This window comes from Mastigoproctus giganteus, chromosome 8, assembly GCF_048544385.1.
Source record: "Mastigoproctus giganteus isolate SK-2022 chromosome 8, ASM4854438v1, whole genome shotgun sequence".
Lineage (NCBI taxonomy): Eukaryota > Metazoa > Arthropoda > Arachnida > Uropygi > Thelyphonidae > Mastigoproctus > Mastigoproctus giganteus.
In genome coordinates, this window is record NC_143582.1 from 224,508,190 (window position 1) to 224,530,888 (window position 22,699).

Sequence of the window (22,699 nt, forward strand, 5' to 3'; positions counted from 1 at the left end):
CATAATTCCATTGTCACATGAGACTGCAACTAACATTCCAACTAGGCAATATATCTAAACTTGGCTTTGGCCTTCTTGCCTTTCTTTGTTGGCAGATAAACCAAAAAGTCATTAATTGGACCAAACTTTTTATATTTGACAACTTGTAGCTAATTCTTGGCTAACTAAATTAATGCTTAATTTTTAAATTAACTGCAATTCATATCTCCTATTTCTGTCTCCACTTTGATACTGTTGCGCCATACAACAGACACTATTAAACTGTGTTTCCTACTGTTAGGCTAGCTTGCATGTGACCAATTAACAATGTATTTTGATAATCTGAAGGTGGAAGTTAGTGGATGAAATTAAGGTAAGCAGCAAACATACAGAAATCTCTGCTATAGGTCACCATAGTGCATGTGCTTTAGCTTCATTTCAGATATGTGACAATAAGCATCAAGGGAAAATGTAACACACAGGAATTACATTAACAAACAGTAAATCTTTAAGAGATTGATTCTTACTACAATATGATTAAAAAAAATTCAAATATGACATCCCCACCCTTAACAGCTAATTAAGTAATTAAACTTAAATAATATATAAATACTCTTTATATATTATTTAAGGCCAGTGAAGCTTACATGTTCAGTATATACAACTCGTTATGCATATAGTACTTTGTACCCCAGAATGTAAATAGTACCATCCCAGGGTGGTTCCTTTTGTGAATATGATCAGTTAATAATAACAAAAACAATAATGATCAATCTCTCTCTCCCCTCATATTATCCCATCAAGTTCTTTTAGAAGGTGAATTTGTTTGAAATATTCCAGTGTAGAATATTTGCTATAAATGATTTCACTGATTATCTGGATAGTGTTCTATATTTTGTCAATTTGTCATTACTTGGATGTTGAAGTTGAACATTTAAATAATGAAAAACATTTATTTCAGTACCTGCTGTGGTGTATTACAAAGAAACACGTGCAGATGAACAGGTACTGCAGCCAAGTAAGTAGTGCACTATATATAAATTTATATAATTCTCTTACAAAGTTATTTATTGTCATTTAATCATTCTCACTGCAAATGATTTCCCATCAAGAGTGATTGAGAAGATATTTATACAGTTTTAGATTCCTATTTAAAGGAGAATTTTTCTAAAATTTTTCATCTTTTTTACTAAACAGGATAAATATGTCCAAGTTAGAAATTCTCAAAACTTTTATATCTTGGGCCTCCTTAAAATTTTTCATAAATTGCCCCTTTTCCCTAAGCAATTGCAAATAAACTGATTTGACCTAAAATTTAGCTATGAATATGCATACTTTTTGTAAATGAATATATATACTTCAATATGTGTGTGTGTATATGAGGGGGTATCAAAAAGTTCGTACCCTGACCTAGATAAAACATCAGTAGGAAGATGCCGTTTTTAATAAGTTGTCTACATATTCAATAACTAACATGTGAAATTCATTCCCGTACACCAGCGGTGAGCGGAGCCGGGAATCTTAGGAAGGACGCTGTGGTTGACAAAGTGGAGTATCGAGCAGTGATCAAGTTCCTGTATTTGTAGGGCAAGAAAGCTCGGGAAATTGACGAAGAAATGAAAGCTGTGTATGGGCAGAATTTTCCATCCCATGACACTGTAAAAGAGTGGAAATGGGAGTTCCAGTGGGGTCGTACAAGTGTCTTGGATGAGCCAAGAGAAGGAAGGTTATCAGCATCCACAGATAGTGAGAGGGTTGCAAAGGTTGAGCAGCTGGTGCTGAGTGACAATTCATTTCATTGCAAATGTAGTGGGAATTAGTTATGGGTCTGCCCACAGCATTTTACATGACCATCTGCACATGTCTGAAGTCTCCACACAGTAGGTCCCAAGATTGCTGACGCCTTTGCAGAAGCAATGTTGGATTTGTGTAATGCAGATGTTGAGAACTTTTTCTTGACCTAGCACCGTTAGACTTCTTGTTTCGAGAAATGAAGAGACCATTGCATGGACGGCACTTTGATTCATCTGAGGAAGTCATCAATGAAGTGGAGTTGTAGTTTCAGGCAAAAAGTGCAGACCTCTATGATCAAGGCATTAAACAACTGATCCATAGATGGGAGAAATGTGTTACTATATATGGAGAGTACATAGAAAAGGATTAAAGTTCCTGTGAAGTTTCACCTTTCTAGGGCTATTATTTCTAGGTAAGGGTACGAATTTTTTGATACCCCCTCGTATATTTATATAATCTCAAAAAAAAAAAAAAAAAAGCCTCATGCATGGATTAATGGGATGGTTTGTCAATATCTCATTAAAAAACTGTTTCATGAAAACAAGCAGCATCCCCCAGAAAACCAAGTGTACCCCTAGAGGGCACACTTGGCTTTTTGGGAACTTCTGGTCTAAGTCAAAGAAAGAAAAACTATCAATAGTTTCCTTTAAAACTGAATTCCTCTGACTGTGCTTTGTCTTAATAATACTTAAATGCCATAAACCAAGGTGATTATTTTGCATGAAGCATGGGACTATCTTGAATAGTGAACTTAATAGTGAACTTACCACTTCATACCAAGTGGTATGAAGTGGTAAGTTCACTATTGAATGGGTCAGTGCCTTTGCACCATGTTTTGTTCGTAGTAAACTGTCCAAGTTGATAATGGGCATCGTTTTAATTGTATCTCATATTGTGAATACCTTCATAAATGGTCAAGGTATTGCACTGCTTTGAATAAGTAAGAATAAGTGAATTTTTTGATTAAGTAAGAATAGGTGGTGGTATCCACCGAGAATAAGTAACATTTAGTCTTCTCCACTGGTGAAGCGTTAATTATTCACTACATTAAATTTATCCAAAGATGAATAACATATGCAAGTGTATCATCAATGGATTAACACTGACAGAATCCATAGTGGAGACTGTTGATCAAATTAAAGGTTTTGAGATAATGTAAGAGTTACTGGTTGGTGAATTTCCTCATTTCTCTAGAAAGAGTTCAGGTAAGTGTAATGGGATGATAATTGGAAGGCAGGGATTTGTTACCCCTTTTTTGGGAATTGACTAGGTATTAACAAATTTCTGTGCAAAAGGAAAAACAGCAGTGGAATGGGAGAGTATAAAAGGGTGATGCAAAACAGTAGTTAAACTCTAGAGCACTGGTTTTGAGAACAAGTGGAGAAATGCTCTTAGGATTCAGAGATGTTTTGAAGGGGACTTTTTCAGATATCTAGTCTACAATTATTCCTCCCGCCCACTAAATGTATGCCCTGTTATGTTTCACATGACAGTGTAAAAATTGTCCGAGCATTTAATTTACTCAAATATTTCAGGATCTTAACCATTTCAATTACATCACTCCCACAGATGCCTGGTTTCATACTGTGTAGCTTACAAAATTAAATTCATTCTTGATAAGAATACTCCTTTGTGCTCTTAACCAATCTGATTACTTTTCTCTGTAACATCTCCAAGTGATCCACATTGTTCCTCCAAGCCAAAGTTCCCATATATCATTGGCAGAATCCCATGACCTGACATAACAGCCTGTCTCCAGTGTTGAGAAAACTTCATATCAGATTGTATAGTTACACCAGAATGCTTTTCATTATCTACATTTGTGTGACGGTACCCAAGTGGTATGTTACTCTAGAATTACTGCTACCCAGATGCAAGAAGACCCTGCATTTTCCATTGTTAAAGCTTGGCTGCCATTTCAGGGCCCATCCAAATAATTTTTAAGTCTTGTTAAAGAAGCATACACTGATTATTATTATTAGCCATATAGTGCAAATAGCCTGAGGCTTATGGTGCACCAACCAAAAAAAAAAAATAAAAATTTCTGAATTACCTTGAGAGAGAGTCAGAAGTAGAAGGGAATCACCAAGAAAGAGAAGAATGATGATATCCAGCTCAGGATCCTAGGTGTGCCAGATGTGAGCCAGTTTTGTATCACCAGTAAACTTGGATGTTAAACTTGAAATAGCTCTGTCAAAGTTACTAACAAATATTAGAAACAGTAAGGGGCCAAGAACCAGATCCTGTGGACCCTTACTCATTTATTTTATTTTATTTTTTTATTATTATTATCATAATTCCTACAATGGCTATGGTCGCCTACATAATGTAGCAAAATCAAACAACATTGTAGGGACATCAGTCTTGGATCATGGATGTCATGTTCTGATGGAACGTCCAACATGACTCAGTTCCTTATAAACATGGGATGGCCAGGATCTTGAAATCTGAAGCTGTAATCCTAGCCTTAGTCCATAAGAGCAGGGCAATGTATAACTTCTGTCTCCTACTACTTAACCATCCCTTACATTAACTTACTCATAACCAAATTGCTCTAATTTATACAGGAGTCATTCATTAGAAGACTTACTAAAATCTAAGTAAGTGATGTCAAAGCTGTTCATTCCATCTAGTTCTCTATTGGTATCCTCATAGTAGCTAATTTATTGCAAAAACTGTGCCTTTAGTAAGTTTCTTTAGACTACTCGCTCTGCTCTTCACCTATAATTAATTTCTTTATCTGTTAATATGGAATATAAACATTTATTCAGATGCTTACTTTCTATATTTTCTAAAATAATAGTTTTACTGCATGGTATCATTAGAACATTTATAGGAATTTCATTTTGAGTATTGCTTTCGTTTTGGTTATATGTGCAGGTTAACAGAAGATTGTTTCTACAGGGATGGGATACACTTAAATAGAAAGGGTGCAAGAGTATTTACTAAGGCTATTGAAGCAGTGTTAGGCAAGTTGGAAAGCTGTTAGCTTGGTGAGATAAACAGACTAGTAGATGTAGATTAGCAGCAACTGCGGGCAGGGGTAAAAGTGATTCTTGCACTGCTTCTGTTGGAATGCAGTAGCCTGGAAAGCAAACTGTTGTTACATGGGTGAGGATGATAGAAACTATCAAATTATATTAAAAAAAAAAAAAAAAAAAGCAAGAGCGGTAAGCAAACCTTTGGCCGTAAGTATGGGAGCATTCTTGGATTCAGGGGACACCAATATTGATTGGAGACATGCAAATATCTAATCCATAAAAGGAGATCAAGGAGAAGTAAATAATTACAGACCTGCAAGGTTGACTTCTGTTCCCGGTAAAATAATGGAGTTAGTGGTTCGCTCTTTGAGTAGACCGGGGTTCAAGCCCCTGACTGCTGAATACGGTCGATCTGCCAACCCGCACTGGACCAGCGTGGCAGATTATGGTCCATTTCCCTCAGCATGAATTGTTGAGGAGGCTTCCACTCTGCAGTGGGTTGATAATGGCTGCACTTTACTTTTTTTTTTTTTTTTTTTGATTGGAATGCAGTTATATGGAAATTAGATAGGCATGGATTTGTTATGGAAAGATTGTCTGACAAATCTTATTTGCAACTGTAATGTAATAACAAAGGAACTGGATGCAAAAATAATTTTGACCTAGTAATTATCTAAACTAATTTAGATTCAGTAAAGCTTTTGACACCATTCTGTATGGAAGACTGCTATACAATTGGAGCAGTGTGGCATTAGGAACAAGTTACTGCTATGGATAAAGTTAAGATTGAAAAAAATTGATAGTTAGAATGTAGTTGTCCCCTGAATCCAATTTAAGTTGATAACTTAATAAATTTAAGCTATCAACTTTCACGACAACAGATGGAAGTCTGTTCCAGCAATCAACTACTCGCTGGCTAAAGGCAAACTTCTGCACACCTATTCTACAACAGTCTTTCTTCATTTGAATCTATGCTCCCTTAGGTTCTTAATCTGAGCAAGCGAATATCACGTCAGCATTGAGCCTGCTCAAACCATTCAAGGCCATATACACCTAAATCAGATCACCTCGCAGGTGCCTAGTCTCCAGATGCTGCAAATTTCTTCATAAGCACATCCTTTTGTTTTCTCACCAATCCCGTTGCTCTTTTCTGCACTCGTTTTAGCAACTGTACATCCTTCCAAAAATAAGGCCTCCAGACCTGTACGCATTACTCAAGGTGTGGCCTGACCATTGCTTTATATAAGAGGATAATTATCTCCTTGTCTCTGCTAGCAAAATTCCCATATATCATTGACAAAACTCCATGACCTGCTCTGGCAACTCATCTGCACTGCTCAGAGACTTCACACCTGACTATACAATTAGCCCCAGATCTTTTTCATTCTCCACCTCCCTGAGTGTAGTACTGCACAGTTGGTACGTTTCTCTAGGGTTACTGCTACCCATATGCAGTACTTTGCATTTGTCAATGTTAACCTCAGTTGCCACTTCTCAGCCCAACTGCTTAACTTTTTTTAGATCCTGTTGTAGTAGCATGCTGTCTTTACTGTCATTAACAACCCAGCCAACCTTTGTATCATCTGAAAACTTGGACATTAAGCCTGATATACCTTCATCAGTATCATTGATAAATACACAAAACAACAATGGACCCATCACCAAACCCTGGGGGACTCCACTAACAACATTAGTTCACTTAGAGCAGTACCCATTGATTACCACTCTCTGCCATCTCCCACTCAACCATCCCTTTATCCATTGCAGCAACTTGCCCTTAATGCCATATCACTCCAATTTGTACTTTAAAATAGGTTGAGTAAATGCTACTTGCATCTTTAACTCTTTCTAAGACAACACGCACATAAACAGCCCTAAAAACAAATTTCAGTTGAAAAATGATGGCTGCAGAAATGTACAAATTTACTTTCAGCCAGAGAGTGATTGAGTGTTAGTATTAATTTCTATCTGGTATTGTACAAGTGGGTAGTTTGAATAAATTTAAGAACAAATTAGTAGGTAGGTTGGTTTTTTTTTTTTGGCTGATGCTGCATGATCTTAACCCTGGAGTTCCCCAGGGTTCGTGTTGTGCCCATTGTTGTTTTGTGTATTCATCAATGATATTGATGAAGGTATCAGGATTAATGTCTAAGTTTGCAGATGATACAAAGGTTGGCAGGGTTGTTAACGACAGTATGCTACTCCAACTGAATCTAAACAAGTTGGGCAAATGGGCTAAGAAGTGGCAAATGAAGTTTAACATTGACAAAATGCAAAGTACTGCATATGGGTAGCAGTAGCATACCTACTGCACAAATGTGTGGTACTATACTCAGGGAGATGGAGAATGAAAGAGACCTAGGGGTAATTGTGCAGTCAAATATGAAGTTTGCTGAGCAGTGCAGACGGGCTGCCAGGGCAGGTCATGGAATCTTGTCAATGATATATAGGAATTTTGCTAGCAGGGACAGGAAGGTGATTATCCCGTTGTACAAGGCCACACCTAGAGTACTGTGTACAGGTCTGGAGGCCTCATTTTAGGAAGGATGTAGAGTTGCTAGAACAAGTACAAAGAAGGGCAACAAGATTGGTGAGAGGAACAAAGGAGTGCTCTTACCAAGAAAGACTTAAGTTCTGCAAATTGCAGCACCTGGGGAGTAGGCACTTGCGAGCTGATCTGATTGAGGTGTATAAGGCCTTGAATGGGTTGAGCAAGCTGAATGCTGATGGGATTCATCCTCTTGCTTAGATTAAGAACCTGAGGAAAGACAGTTGTAGAATAGATGTGTGGAAATTTGCCTTTAGCCAGCGGGTGGTTGATTGGTGGAACAGACTTCCATCTTTTGTTGTGGAAGTTTATAGCCTAAATAAATTTAAGGCTGAGCTGGACAGGCATTTCAAACGAATGGAGGGGTGAAATGGGAGGTTTTAGGGTTTTTTTTTTTTTGGCTGATGCTGCATAAGCTTGCTTTCTTGCATCGTATGCTAATGCTAATCTTGCTTACTTGCATCATTTGCTACTACTAATACTATACATATCATAGACATGGGAAGATCAGTAAAACTGCAATGGTGGAAGCTTTATTACCAAACAAAGAGCATCTTAATGCATATAATTTTACATCTGAGCTAATGGTTTTTCACATACTTAATCCATTTTTATTATACATCTTCTCATCTTAAAATAAATATAAAGACTAAAATAATGGTTAATTGACAATTGTTAATAATAATAATAATAAAAGTGCTTGAGAGAGATTAACCCTGGGTGAATTGTGTGTGGAGAGCAAGATGCATATGGAGGAGATGGTTTAAACATGGGTACTGCACATACATCATTTTCATTTTTACTACTCAGGTAGTATGAATGCATTGTTTAATTATATCTCATATTGTGAATCAACCTTCACGAGTGGCCGATATATTGCACTGCTTCGAATAAGTAACGCTTCACCAGTGGAAAAGACCAATGTTACTTATTCTTGGCAGTCACTATTGCAACAATAGGATAGCTGCCCACCCACTGATGAATAAACCAACAAGCTTCAAAATGGTGCCATTTGGGTGGTAGTATCTGCCGAGAATAAGTAACATCAGTCTTTTCCACTGGTGAAGCATTACTTATTCGAAGCAGTGCAATACCTCGGCCATTCGTGAAGGTTGACTCACAATATGAGATATAATTAAATGATGCATTCATACTTCCTGGGTAGTAGAAATGATGTATGTGCAGTACCCATGCATAAACCATCTCCTTCATACTCTTAGCATTTAGCCAAGAATATATTTTTAGAAGGTACATATACTTCAAAACCACATTCAGTGGGACAGCTCACTGCACTAAATGAAGCATGTTCTTAATTTATGTAATAACAAAAATCCACTAAGTGGCTATGTCAAGCAAGATATATCCAAATGTTCCATCGCTTACATAGAGTTCTTAGTATTTTTTTATCTGTTATGCTACTATTAACTTTCAGTTTAATGCTGTATAACAGTGTTTGAAAATGTTCCTGATCTATTGATAATTTAAAGTTGCAAGTGTTGATAGAATTTGAGAGTCCGTGCCTTTTGTAGTTGGGGATAACCAGAAATTACCAGATGTGCTGGCTGGCTGGCTGGTGTATAGGCACCAGTAGGTTTTCTTCAAAGGGTACCTGCACTTTGGCAGTCAGAGGTGGACTAGGTCAAAAATTCTTACTGGGAGAAAACTTTTAGCAGCCTCATACTAGTGTTTATGGCCAAAATCACACTGGCCTCTGTTGGCTTCCCCTGGTAAGTCTTATGGCCAGTCTGCTTCTGGCCACAGTAAGTGTGGAAGTCATGTTTCATTACCATCACTTCTGAAAAATGTTTCACTTCAAAAGAACAAAGGTGCATTCTTTTGCAGTGAAACATACTCAAATGGTACCTATGCAGCATGCTCACCAGAAGTAGTATCAGCTATTTTCTCATTATTCATAACCACACAAAAGACATTTTTGTTAAAAAAGTGCATCCTTATAAAATTAATATTCAATTGTATGTTTGTGGAAATTAATTATAAATGAAATTTTCTTGGTTGTCAAGATTTATTTTTATTTATGGCTAACAATCATTCAGCATTTTTAATGTTTATTTTCAGATTTTAAGCCTTTTGATCTGGACTCTTTCTTCGAGCAACGTTCCTTACGTTCACAAAGTAACAAACTGGTGCACTGAAGTGTATTTTTTGGGAGGATATTTTATACAAGGGCAGATGATGTGCTAAAGAAGCAAACATCCTGCTCCTTATCTCTGTTTCTGGACATAATGATGTAGGATGATCCACTGGTATGATTTGTTACCTGTGGTGCAGAATATTTTGTTCAAATATATATACAACTGTATATTTTCAGAGACTGTTATTGCACATTTAAAATAATCTTTATAAAAAGTTGAATTCAGTTTTATTGATTTCTCTTTTACGTGTTATTTAATGATAACAGTTTATCAAACAGATACATACGGTATATCTTTTGTACAGCTACCCGTGTTTTGTATAAAGAAAGTCTTTTACTAATTTGCACATTATTTCTTTTATAAAGAAAATACAAAGAGGGTAGAGACGGCCTATTTTTCTTTAAGCATGAGTAAGGCACCGAAAAGTGTCTGATACAGGTAGATTTATAGATAATTCCCTCTGCTCAGATTGTACTATTTAATGACAATAAATTTTGCAAGTTTTTCTAATATAGTGAGCCTTCTTCAGAGAAACACACACTATACACTACAGCTATTTGCAATGTGATAAGAATAATAACATCTTATAATACAATCCAAGGAGGCTACTGTTTTCTTTAATAATCCTATGAGATGTTCAATTATCATTTCCTAATTTATTGTTTCGTAGTCAGGAAAGGTAAAATAACATCAAATGTGTGTCAGGGTAGTAAACTATTCAAGAACACTTTTTGTACATTAATATCAACATTAGTAGAGGCATATGATGCAAGAAAGCAAACTTATGTAGCATCAGCCAAAAAAAAAAAAAAAAAAAAAAAAAAAAACCCATGCTCCCATTTCACCCCTCTGTTCGTTCCAAGTACCTGTCCAGCTCAGCTTTAAATTTATTTAGGCTATCAACTTCCACAACAAAGGATGGAAGTCTGTTCCACCACCAACCAACCACCCACTGGCCAAAGGCAAACTTCCCACATCTATCCTACATCTGTCTTTCCTCAATTTGAATTTATGCCCTCTCAAATGATTATTCTGAGCAAAAGGGAGAATTCCACCAGCATTTTTTGAGCACGCTCAAGCCATTCAAGACTTTATACCCACCTCAATCAGATCATCTCGCAGGTGCCTAGTCTCCAGACACTGTAATTTGCAAAATTTAAGCCTTTCTTCATAAGAGCAACCCTTTGTTCCATTCACTAATCTTGTTGTCCTTCTCTGTACTCGTTCCAACAGCTCTACATCCTTCTTAAAATGAGGCCTCCAGATCTGTATACAGTACTCAAACTGTGGCCTGACCATTGCCTTATATAAGGGGATAATCACCTCCTTATCCCTGCTAGAAAAATTCCTGTATATCATTGACAAGACACTATGAGCTACTCTTGCAGACCGTCTGCACTGCTCAGAAAACTTCATATCTGCCTGCACAATTACCCCCAGGTCCTTTTCGTTCTCTACCACAGAGTTGATACGTCACTCTGCAGTTGCTGCTTCCCATATGTAGTACTGTCAATGTTAAACTTCATTTGCCACCTCTCAGCCCATCTGCTCAACTTATTCTAGATCCTGTTGCAGCAGCGTACTGTCATTAGTGTCCTTAACAACCCTGCCAACCTTCGCATCGTCTGCAAACTTGGACATTAAGCTTGATATATCATCATCAATATCATTTATAAATACAGAAAACAACAATGGACCCAATACTGAACCCTGAGGGACTCCACTAATAACATTAGTCCAAGATGAGCAGTGTCCATTGATTACCACTCTCTGTCTGCTCCCACTCAACCATCCCTTAACTATAGCAGCAATTTGCCTCCAATGCCACACTGCTCCAATTTGTACAGCAGTCTTCCATGTGCAACAGTATCAAAAGCCTTTCATAAGATCCAAATATATGATATCAAAGTTATTCCCTGCATGCAGTTCCTTGGTGACCACATCATAGTATCCAATCAAATTGGTCAGGCAAGACTTTCCCTTAACAAAACCATGCTGTGTCCCAGCTATAACTGAAGTCTTGTCTAGATGATCCTGCATTGCTTCTTTAACCAGTGCCTCCATTAATTTTCTTGGAACAGAAGTTAAACTAACAGGTCTATAATTACTTGTGTTGCCCTTTGTGAATTGGGGTCACATTTGGATATCTCCAGTCCATGGGTACCTCCCCTGAGTCCAAAGAAGCTCTCATAATTATGGCTAAGGGTTTGCTTACTTCCTTTGCTGCCTCCTTTAATATAACTGGATAGATCTCATCCACCCCGGGTGCCTTTTTTATGTTTATCTTCAACAATTTCTCCTCCACTTTCCTCTCAGTTATTACAAAATCATCCAGCTCACTGCCAGAGTTTAACTCACCTCTGGCATTCTCCCTGAATAACTCCTCATGGGTGAATGTAGATGCAAAATACTCATTTAGTTTGTTAGCCCTGAGCAGGAACATCAGCAGTTGAACCATCAATATCCAGTGGACCAATCTGATTCATCCCTTTCCTTCTAGAGTTTACATAGGTAAAGAACTCTTTGTTGTTTTTCTTTGCATCCTTTCCCAAGGATTTCTCATAATCTGCCTTTGCCTGCCTAATCCCCTTTGTGACTTGGTTACAGACCTGCTTATATCTGTCATAGGCTTCCATGTCACCCATTAATTTATATGTATCCCATGCATTTTTCTTCTCTGCCACATGTCTCATTAGTTCATCTGACATCCATTTAGGCCTAAACCTTGAACAATATTTCAATATTTCTTAGTTGGTATGTAGAGCCTAGTAGCTTCCAAGATAAATTCTTTGAATGCTTCCCATTTTGAATTTGCTGTTGGTAACATCATCAGTTGGTCCTATGGTACAGAATTTAAATACTGTCTCAGACCACCGTAGTCACCTTTACGAAAGCAAAAACCCTTCCCTTTACCCCTGATGGCAGTTACCTCTTTGAGTAAATCCCACTTCAGCACACTGTGATCACTGCCACCTGGTGGTTCCTTTATCTGCAGATTCTTAATGCATGAAGAATCACTACTGATAATGAGATCAAGAGTATTACTCCCTCTAGTTGCCTCCCAAACATGCTGATGTAGAAAACAATCATCCAATAAATCCACAAAAGCCTTGCTAGTGTGTGAGTGACCAACCCCCAAATTCCAGTCAATATCTCGGAAATTAAAATCCCCCATTATAAGACTCTGATTTACTGGCCCACTCTATTTCCCTGTACAGTTAGTTATTATACTCATTAGAGTCATTAGGCCTATAGCACACGCCTACTGTCAATTTTGATCTCCCAATGCTTATGTCACACCAAACTGACTCGACACTGCACTGTCCAGTGATGTCGACTGGCCTCACTTCCTTGGATTTTATGTGTTTCTTAACTAATAGTATAACCCCTCCTCCCTTCCTATCCTGTCTATCCTTTCTGTAGACGTACTCCCCAAATTCCAGTTCTGCATTCCTTATATCTGTGTGACACCACGTCTTTGATATCCCAACAATATCTGTCTTTGATGTTTTGAGCAATACCTCAAATTCATCAAATTTATTTACCAAACTCCTAGCATTGGTGTACATGCAAGTATACATGCACCTGTTCCTATTCTTAGCTACCCTAACACAACCCTTTTGTTTACTTGTATCGCAGTGACTCCCAGCAGTCTCTGAAATATTCTGCATCTTGTTTTCCAGGCTGCTGCTCATTCCAATAGAAGCAGTGCAAGAATCACTTTCACCTCTGCCAGTGGCTACTGTTAATCTATTAGTCCTTGTATCCCCCCAAGCTAGCAGTTTTCCGACCCACCTAACGCTGTTTCGATAGCATCAGCAAATATTCTTGCACCCTTTCTATTTAAGTGTATCCCATCCCTGTAGAATATGAGGAATGTTGTCAATAAAATGAATGAATTTCAAATGCTGATTAGGACAACAGATATAAAATATGTAATTAATGATATTGAAATTTCGCAAGATTATTTAATGAAAAAACTTTCGAGCCTACAGACCAGTAAGGCTCCTGGAGGTGATGGAATGTACCCTATAATCTTAAGGGAGGCGGCAAGCGAGTGCATTGAACCATTGAGGCTAATTATGCGAGCATCACTAGACTCTGGGGAGATTCCCTTGGATTAGAAAAGTGCAAATGTATCTCCCATACATAAGGGTGGCTCTAAAAGTGAAGTTGGAAATTATCGACCTGTCAGTCTGACTTCAGTAGTAGGGAAAATCATGGAGGCAATGATCAAGGGTTTAATTCAGGATCATTTGGATCGAATTGAAATTCTCAAGGATACTCAGCATGGTTTTTTAAAGGGAAAATCATGTTTAACAAATCTGGTTCACTATTTCGAAAGGGTCACTCACGAGCTGGATTTAGAGAATAACTTTGACATTGTTTATTTAGATTTCAGCAAAGCTTTTGACTCAGCCCCACATGAGCGGTTGCTTTATAAGCTGGAACAGGTTGGAATCACTGGGAAAATCCTTAGATGGATAGAAGGATGGCTTCAAGGCAGGAGGCAGAGGGTTGTGATAAATGGCTATTCCTCAGATTGGGTTGATGTAAGAAGTGGGGTTCCCCAAGGATCAGTATTAGGACCACTGTTGTTTTTAATTTTCATAAATGACATTGATGAAGAGATAGAGGGTGTGATATCTAAATTTGCAGATGATGTTAAAATTGGTAGAGTAGTTAATGATCACTGTCAAGCTGAGCTTCTTCAGAGAGACCTAGATAGACTTCAGGAATGGTCAGAAAAATGGCAGCTATGCTTTAATCCAACAAAGTGTAAGGTATTACACCTGGGAAACAGTAATCCCAAAAAAACTTATTCACTTGGTGAAGTTCAACTAAACCCAGTACTGGAGGAAAGGGACTTGGGTGTTATGATACGGTCAGACATGAAATTCTCTGAGCATTGTAAACAGGTTGCAAGGAAGGCCCATGGTGTCCTATCGATGATCTATCGAACTTTTGCAAGTAGAGATAGGGACGTGATAATCCCATTATATAAGGCTTATGTTAGACCACACTTGGAATACTGTGTTTAAGTATGGAGACCACACCTAAAGAAAGACATCGAGCTTCTTGAAAGGGTGCAAAGACGGGTAACTCACCTGGTGAGATCGGCAAAAGGGCGTCCTTATGAAGAAAGACTTCGAATATGTGGGTTGCAGAGTTTGGAAACTAGACACCTTAGAGGAGATTTGATTGAGGTGTTTAAGGCTCTGAGAGGCATCAGTAAAATGAATGAGGACGAAATTTTCAAGATTATAAATGATGCTAGAACTAGGGGACATAAATTCAAGTTACGGGGGGAAATGTTTAGATTGGACTGCAGGAAGTTTTATTTTAGCCAGCGAGTTATAAATTACTGGAATAAGTTGCCTTCATGGGTGGTAGAGGCCGACAGTTTGGGGAAATTCAAAGGTCATCTGGATAGTACTTTTGGGTAAGGGAAGCGCATAGGATGATAGGTTTAATTTTTTTTTATTAATTATATTATTTAGTTATTTATTTATTATTATTTTTTTTTTATCATTTTTTTTTTTTTTTTTTTTGCTGGTGCAGCATAAGCCATAGGCTTTCTTGCACCATGCGGCTGTTACTAATACTAATACTAAGTGATGAGTTTCACCATGTTTGTGTTTAGGAAGGATGGGAAAGATAGAAGTGGGGGGGCATATTTCTTATCAAAAGCAGCCTGAGTTCTACAGAAGCTTTCCCTTATTCAGAACCTATAAATGCCAAGTTAGAATCTGTATGGTGTGGAGTAGGTGGAAACAAAGATAAAATAACAGTGTGGGTATGTTAAATCAGGAAGGCTATGATGACAGCCTCCACATACAGGTGGAATGGGCAAATAAGTCTAAATGTTTTATTATGGGTGGTTTCAATTTGCTGCTTATTAATTGGAGCAAGTATGAAGACAAATGGGGACATAAATATTAAAACAAACTAGATGATTATTATTTGTATCAACATGTAAAATGCTAGGGGCAAGAATATTTTAGAGACCTGAACATCACCCATGAACTATATGGGATCATAGGACTGGCAACACAGGAACTATTAATAGAGAATGATCATAGTATTCTAAGTTTGATGGTGGCGGGTGGAAGAGAGAGAGAGGTCACAATTGTTAAAGGTAAGGGAATTGGCTTGAATTTCAAGAAACAAGACCTGACAGTTTAAGGCACTACATAGCCTCCATCAACTAGGAAGTTAGCACAGGGAGTACATCAGAATACATTAGAATTATGGATTTATCTTTAAAACAATAGTTACAGAAACCACAATAGCATACCAGTCAGAATGTATAGCATAAGATGGATGAATACAGATTATGGATGGCCAGTTTAATAGAGAAGAAAAAGATATCATGGAAAAGTTAACAGACTGATGAAAAGTACTGAAGCTTTGTATAGCTTCAGTACTTTTCAGGTGAATTTCTTCTCAAGAGAAAAGTTTAATCAATTTGCGTAAGTTACCTGACAACCAGTCATTATTTTACTGTGCCCCTTTTTTACTCTCCATTGAAAGAATGGTATTTATTTTGGAAATTGCCTCAAGGAACTGAGTTAGGGTTTTCCTTTAGTCCTGGGAACATTGGTGTCCTAACAAACAATTATGGCTGCCATGTAGAATATGTAATAAGGAAACACTCTGAAACAACAAAGGACTAAATATATTGTCAGTTACATATATACACAGGAACCAAGTTCTTCCTAAATTTTCATTTAAACAGTTTACAAAGTTTTAGGTGGAAACTCACTATAGTTAATACCATAACTTAATTTATACAAAGTATCATCATTAAACTAAAAAGTTTAATAATGATACTTTATCTGTTCACTCTTTTATATTTGAACTCATGGAATTTCTCTGCTCTTTGTATGAAGCCATTTGTATTTTTTTTTTTTTTTTTGGAATTTCCTTGCTAATTCCGATTTTATTTAATGACAAATTAAAGGTTATCTCCCACCTAGAAAATTCTAAGAGATTCAGATAATGCAGTGGAATGTAGGTAATCCTTCAAACATAAGTTCTTTTTCTTACAATTTCCTAAACATTACTAGGAAATATAATTGATAAAACAGTGTATTAAACCATTTAAGATTAATTATGAGGGTGTTATTGGACTCAGGAGAGCTTCCTTTAGAATGGGGAAGTACCACTGTATTACCAATACATAAAGTCAGTTCTGAAACTGAACTGGGTAACACAGGTTTGTCAAGTCTGACTTTGTTGGTAGGGAAAATCATGAAGTAAGTGATCAAGTTCCCCAAATTCCTTTCTTCTTCTACTGTATTAAAACAGTAAAGGAAGAAAGGGATGTTAGACAGTCAGCAAAGGAGGCCCATTAGATCTAATCAATGATTTATTGAATATTTACTCATAGTAGTAGTAGGGAGGTCATAATCCTGCTGTATAAGGCAATTGTAGGGCTGCTTTTGGAATACTGTGTCCAGCTACAAAGACAGGAACATTTAGATAGAAATGGAATTCTGAAGGATAAACAATTTTGTTAAGGAAAAATCATGGTTAACTAACCTTAATGTGTCTAATAACCAAGTTAGCTATTTTGACAGCATCACTTTTGACCTGCATATAAGAAAATTTTAACATAGTTTATTGATTTTAGCAAAGACTTATTCAGCCCCCCCCCCCCACACACACACACAAGTTACTGTACAAGCTGAAACATATTGCATCATGGATAAGATTCTAAGATGATTTGCAGAGAGGAATCAGGCTGGAGGTAGAGCATTATGATCAATAGCTACTCTTTAAATTAAGTTAACATTAGAAGTGGGGTTCCCCAAGGATCGATACTGGAACTGCTGTTTCTGATTTTCTCAAATGACACCAACAAATGGATACTAGGTGTTTGCGGATAATGTCAAATTGGGCAAGTTGTTAATCATTAGTGCCAAGCAGTACCCTTTCAGGATGATTTAAATAGGCTTTAAAGGAATTTGGGGTTGTGACAGACAGACAAAATTCTCTGTGCAGCATACACAGGTGGAAAGGAACATCCCTGATATCTATTGGTGTCCAGCATTTCCTTGTAGAGATAGGTAGGTCATAATCCCACTGTTTAAGGCAATTGTAAGACCACAGTTGGAACACTGTCGAAGTTGGGGGAGTGCACCTAAGAAAAGACATCAAGCTGTGTCCAGGTCACCGATGGCCAGCATGTTTGGTAAAATTTGCAATAGACATCTGTATGAAAAATGACTTTGAATATGTGGGCTGCAGACCTGACTGAAGTCTAGGGGATAGTAAAATGAATGAAGGTGAAATTTTCACTGTTATAAATGATTTCACAGCTAAGGAAGCATAATGGTGATTTTTCCTGTAATATAAATTCGTATTAAAGGAAAAGAGTTAGACTGTATTGTATTCACAACAACCTTAAACACTGAACTGAGTAATAATTTGGTTACTTCTACCCATAGGCAGTACTTTGCATTTGTCAATGTTAAACTTCAATTGCCACTTCTCATACAATGCAGCTATCAACTTCTGTCATTGTGGAAGTTAATAGCTTAAATAAATTCAAGGAGAAATTGGACAAACTTTTAGAGGAAATGGTTCTGTGAAATTGTTGGTTTTTTTTTTTTTTTTTTTTTGGCTGATGCTACATAAGCTCATACGCTTGCTTTCTTGCATCCCAATCAACAAAAAAGAGAAAAAAAAACCACTTCCCGTTGCACCTGCTCATTCCTTCTATTGTTTGTTTGGTTTTTGGGAGCATTACCAACTAAGGCCATATTGCTCTGGGAATATGCGGTGGTCATTCCCTGACCTTTCCGCATCCTCTGTATTTGGTGGTGACAGGCTCGAACCCCGGTCTAATCAAGAAGCATGTGCTACACACTGCTGCTCCTTCCCACCTGGCTATGGAGGAGCCTCCATTCCTTCTAACAGTTCTCCATTCCTTCTAACAGTTTTCTAGTTCTTTGAATTTATTCAAACACTATCCACCTCTACTACACAAAATGGGAGTTTGCTCCAACAATCAACCACCCACTGGCTGAAAGTAAACCTCCTCACATCTATCCTGCAACCATCCTTCCACAATTTGAATTTATGCCCCTTCATGTGTGTAGTCTGAGCAAAAGAAAGAAAGCTATCAGCATTCAATGCCTCAATCCGATTACCTCACAGTGCCTAGTCTCAAGATACCGCAATTTGAAAAACAGGTCTTTTGTGGTAAGAGCACCCCTTTGTTCCCCCTCACCAATGTCATTGCCATTCTTTGCTGTACCCATTCCAGCAGCTTCACATCCTTCCTAAACAATGGAATAATTACTTCCTTATCCTTGCTAGTAAATATTCCCGTATATCATTTAAAAAACCCCATGTGCGCTGGTAGCCTGTCTCCACTGCTCAGAGTACTTCATATCTGACTGCACAATTACCCCAAGGTATTTTTCATTTTTCGCTGCCTTGAGGGTAGTGCCACACAGTTGGTTCGTTACTCTGGGGTTACTGCTGCCCATTATGCAGTACTTTGCATTTGTCAAGGTTCAGCTCGTTTTCTAATTTTTCTAGATCCTGTTGTAGTACTGTTATTAACCATCCTGCCAACCTTTATCATCTGCAAACTTGAACATTAAGCCTGATATGCCTTCATCAATATCATTACTGCATATGGGCAGCAATAACCCCAGAGAAATGTACCAGCTGTGTAGTACTATACTCAGGGTGGTAGAGAATGAAAAAGACCTGGGGGTAATTGTGCAGTCAGATATGAAGTTTTTCTAAGCAGTGCCAAAGCAAGTCACAGGGTATTGTCAATGATAAACAGGAATTTTGGTAGTAGAGAAAAGGTGATTATCTCTTTGTATAAGGCAGTGGTCAAGTGTGCAGTTCCACACCTTGAGTACTGCATACAGGCCTGGAGGCCTCATTTTAGGAAAGATGTAGAGTTGCTAGAACGAAGTTACAGAGAAGGGCAACAAGATTGGTGAGAGGAACAAAAGGGTTGTCTTACCAAGAAAGGCTTAAATTCTGAAAATTGTAGCATCTGGAGACCAAAGTACCTGCATAGTCATCAGATTGATGTGTATAAGGCTTTGAATGGGTTGAGCAAGCTGAATGCTGATGGGAGTCTTCCTCTTGCTCAGATTACGAATGTGAGGGAACATACTCTCAAATTGAGGAAACAGTTGTAGAATAGGTGTGCTGAAATTTTCCTTTAGCCATTGGGTAGTAGATTACCGGAACAAACTTCCATCTGTTGTGGATGTTGATAGCTTAAATAAATTCAAGGAAGAACTGGACATACTTTGAATGGATGGACAGGTGAAATGGGATTTTTTTGGCAGCTTGCTTTCTTGCATCATATGCCTCTACTAATGCTACTGCTAATTAATAAATATAGAAAACAACAATAGTGGGACCAATACTAATTCCTGGAGACTTCACTAATAACATTAGTCCAAGAAGAGTAGTATCCATTAATAACCACTCTCTTCTCCCATTCAACCATGTAGCAGTAACTTTCATTTAAATGGCACACTGCTCCAATTTGTACAGCAGTCTTTTAAATGCAACAGAATCAAAAGCTTTCCCAAAATCCAAGTATATGATATCAAAATTATTTTTTGCATCCACTTCCTTTGTGACTGCATCATCCATCAAAGTATCCATCAAATTGGTCACACAAGATCTCCCATTAACAAACCCATGCTGTGTCTTAAGTATAACTGCAGTCCTGTCTAGATGGTCCTGCATTACTTCTTTGATCATTGAGTCCATTGTTTTCTGTGAAACAGAAGTTACGCTAACAGGTCTGTAATCACTCGTGTCCTTACTCATGAAATGTATCCCCAATTCACCTTTGTGAACTGGGGATACATTTGCACATATCCAGCGTGAGGGGACTTCCCCTGAATCCAAAGCTGCTTTCATAATTATGGCTAAGGGTTTGTTTACTGGCTTTGCTGCCTCCCTTTATATAATTGAATAGATCCCATCCATCCCAAGTGCCTTTCTTACGTTTAACTTCAACAATTTCTCTTCCACTTTCCTCTCAGTTAAACATAACTGAGAGGAAAGTAGAAGCAATAGCTGCCTCTTGTGGGACCAGTGCATTCTGCCTTGGGGTTGCTGCTGTGTTGCCCAATGCACAATTAAGTCTGGCAGTGAGTTGGGCAGCTGAGAGCTAGATGTCCACCCCCATTTTAATTTCTTTGAGGCATTCACCGTATTCTTCAAGCTCTTACAAACACCCATCAGAATGCCAAATTGGTGCCTAATACTTCAAGCAGTCGATTTAATTGGGCTCAATTTGTAGGAGAATTTCCCCCTTCAGTTCCTCACCAAGCCACTCCTCTCCTGCTATTTTGAGCCCATTCCTTATAATCTGCCATCTTCTGTCCTATTAGATTTCTCCCACTCTCATTATACCTTGCTTCCAACTAACTCACACCACACTGATTCCATACTAGCATACATAACTTCTGAATCTGTGGAAGATTTTGTCATGGTCAGGCTGCTTTTAATGAGCGTGACCCCACCTACCTTGTCTATCTTTCCTAAATATACGTACCATAGTGCAACTCATCATCTATCTAGTGGTATGGAAGTGGGTAGTTTGAATAAATTTAAAGAAATTAGACGAGATGAGTGGTATTTAGCTTGGTTTTTTACATCATTTGTCACAACTACTACTAATAATAATTTTTGTTTTCTCTATTATGTCAGCATTGTCCTAACCAGAAGTTTGTATTCACTCATTTTATTGATGACATTACTGTAGTCAGGAGTAGATGGGAGAGCAGTGTCATCCTTTCTTCTTTTTTGCAACTGGCAAAAATTAAACTCATAAAATGGAATGCTCTTAAAACTCACACAGAACACAACTTCCTTGATGTGCTACTATATTGTCAGGAAATTATCATTAGAAAGGTAAGGAGCAATAACTCCTGAAACAGTTGTTATGGAGTGTAAATAAATTTAAAGATTAGACAAATTGTTAGAAGAGCAGTACAGAAGAAGATAAATTTTTTTTTTTTGCTGCTGAAGCTGTATAAACTTGTCTCAATGCATCATTTGCCATTAATTAGTACTAATACCAACTTTTGGGACCAAAACATTCTAGTGAAAGTAACTGGGACATCACTCATACTGAGGTTACGAAGATTAAAATGGCAGAAAAAATCCAAGAAAGAAAAGCTTATGTAGCACCTTCCATCAATAAAATAAAATAAAAGGAAAATATCTCCATAGCCTTATTTGTGTTCTTTTGAAGGTAATGATTACATAAAAAAAAAAAAAAAAAGCAGAGCAACCTTCCCTCCCCATTACTAGTGGAAGTAGCTGTGTTACAATTAGAATATATAGACATCAATTTCCTCCCCCCTCAAACCATGGTCAAAATATGCCATATTCAACAGTGAAAATTGCAAACCCTGTCTACACAACTATTTTCTAATGCCCAAGGGCCTAGTAGTTACAACCATGATGGGAGGTTCGGACATTGCAACCTTCCTCCTAGGCTCTTGCCTACCAAGAGAACAGCTCCTGGATAGCACTCAGACCAATTAAGGTATTCACTAGCAATCATGTGAACCCTTTGTCTCTGGACCGTTTCTATCTGGATGAAGAGCATCCTGATAACCCACAAACATGCTCCACTGATGTTAACATTGAAGAAGCTGAATGCATCATTGAAGAGAATTGTGTAACTAAAAAATAAACATTAGTCAAAATGCTTACATTTCTTATTATTCCATCAGGAATTAAATGGATAATAATGTCCAAAATTTTGACAAATGGACAAATAAATGTGCAAATAGGAAACTTTCAGCGTTGCTTTTGTAAAGGCGACTACAGCGGTCTCAGATTTTTTTTAGGTTCAATACAATGGGACCAACTGATGTTACCAACAGCAAATTCTAAATGTGAAGCATTCAAGGAAGTAATTTTTGAAACTACTATGCTTTCTGTTCCAACTAAGAAATACTACTCTAGGTTTAGGTCCAAATGGATGACAGATGAACTAATGAGACTCGTGGCAGAGAATAAAAATGCATGGGATGCACATAAATTGTCAGGCGACACAGACGCCTGTGGTAGATACAAGCTAGTCTATAATCAAATCACAAAGGAGGTTAGGCAAAAATCTATGAAATTATGAAAAATCTTTGGCAAAGGTTGCAAAGACTTCTTTACCTATAGAAGGGGTTGCAAAGACTTCTTTACCTAAAAGGAAGGGGATGAATCAGATTGGTCCACTT

At 37.6% G+C, this 22,699-nt stretch overlaps 1 protein-coding gene across 2 annotated transcripts in view; it reads left to right on the forward strand.

Annotated features, from left to right (window-relative positions):
• LOC150082369 (uncharacterized) overlaps nt 1-9,965 on the forward strand; it is a 72,443-nt gene extending 62,478 nt beyond the window's left edge. For both annotated transcript variants that reach the window (XM_090380523.1, XM_090380524.1), the window contains 2 exons: nt 941-997; nt 9,379-9,965. In XM_090380523.1, coding sequence (XP_090236649.1) covers nt 941-997; nt 9,379-9,455 — 134 coding nt within the window. In that variant the 3' untranslated portion in view covers nt 9,456-9,965. The remainder of the gene's footprint in view (nt 1-940; nt 998-9,378) is intronic.
• Nucleotides 9,966-22,699: the final 12,734 nt, after the last annotated feature.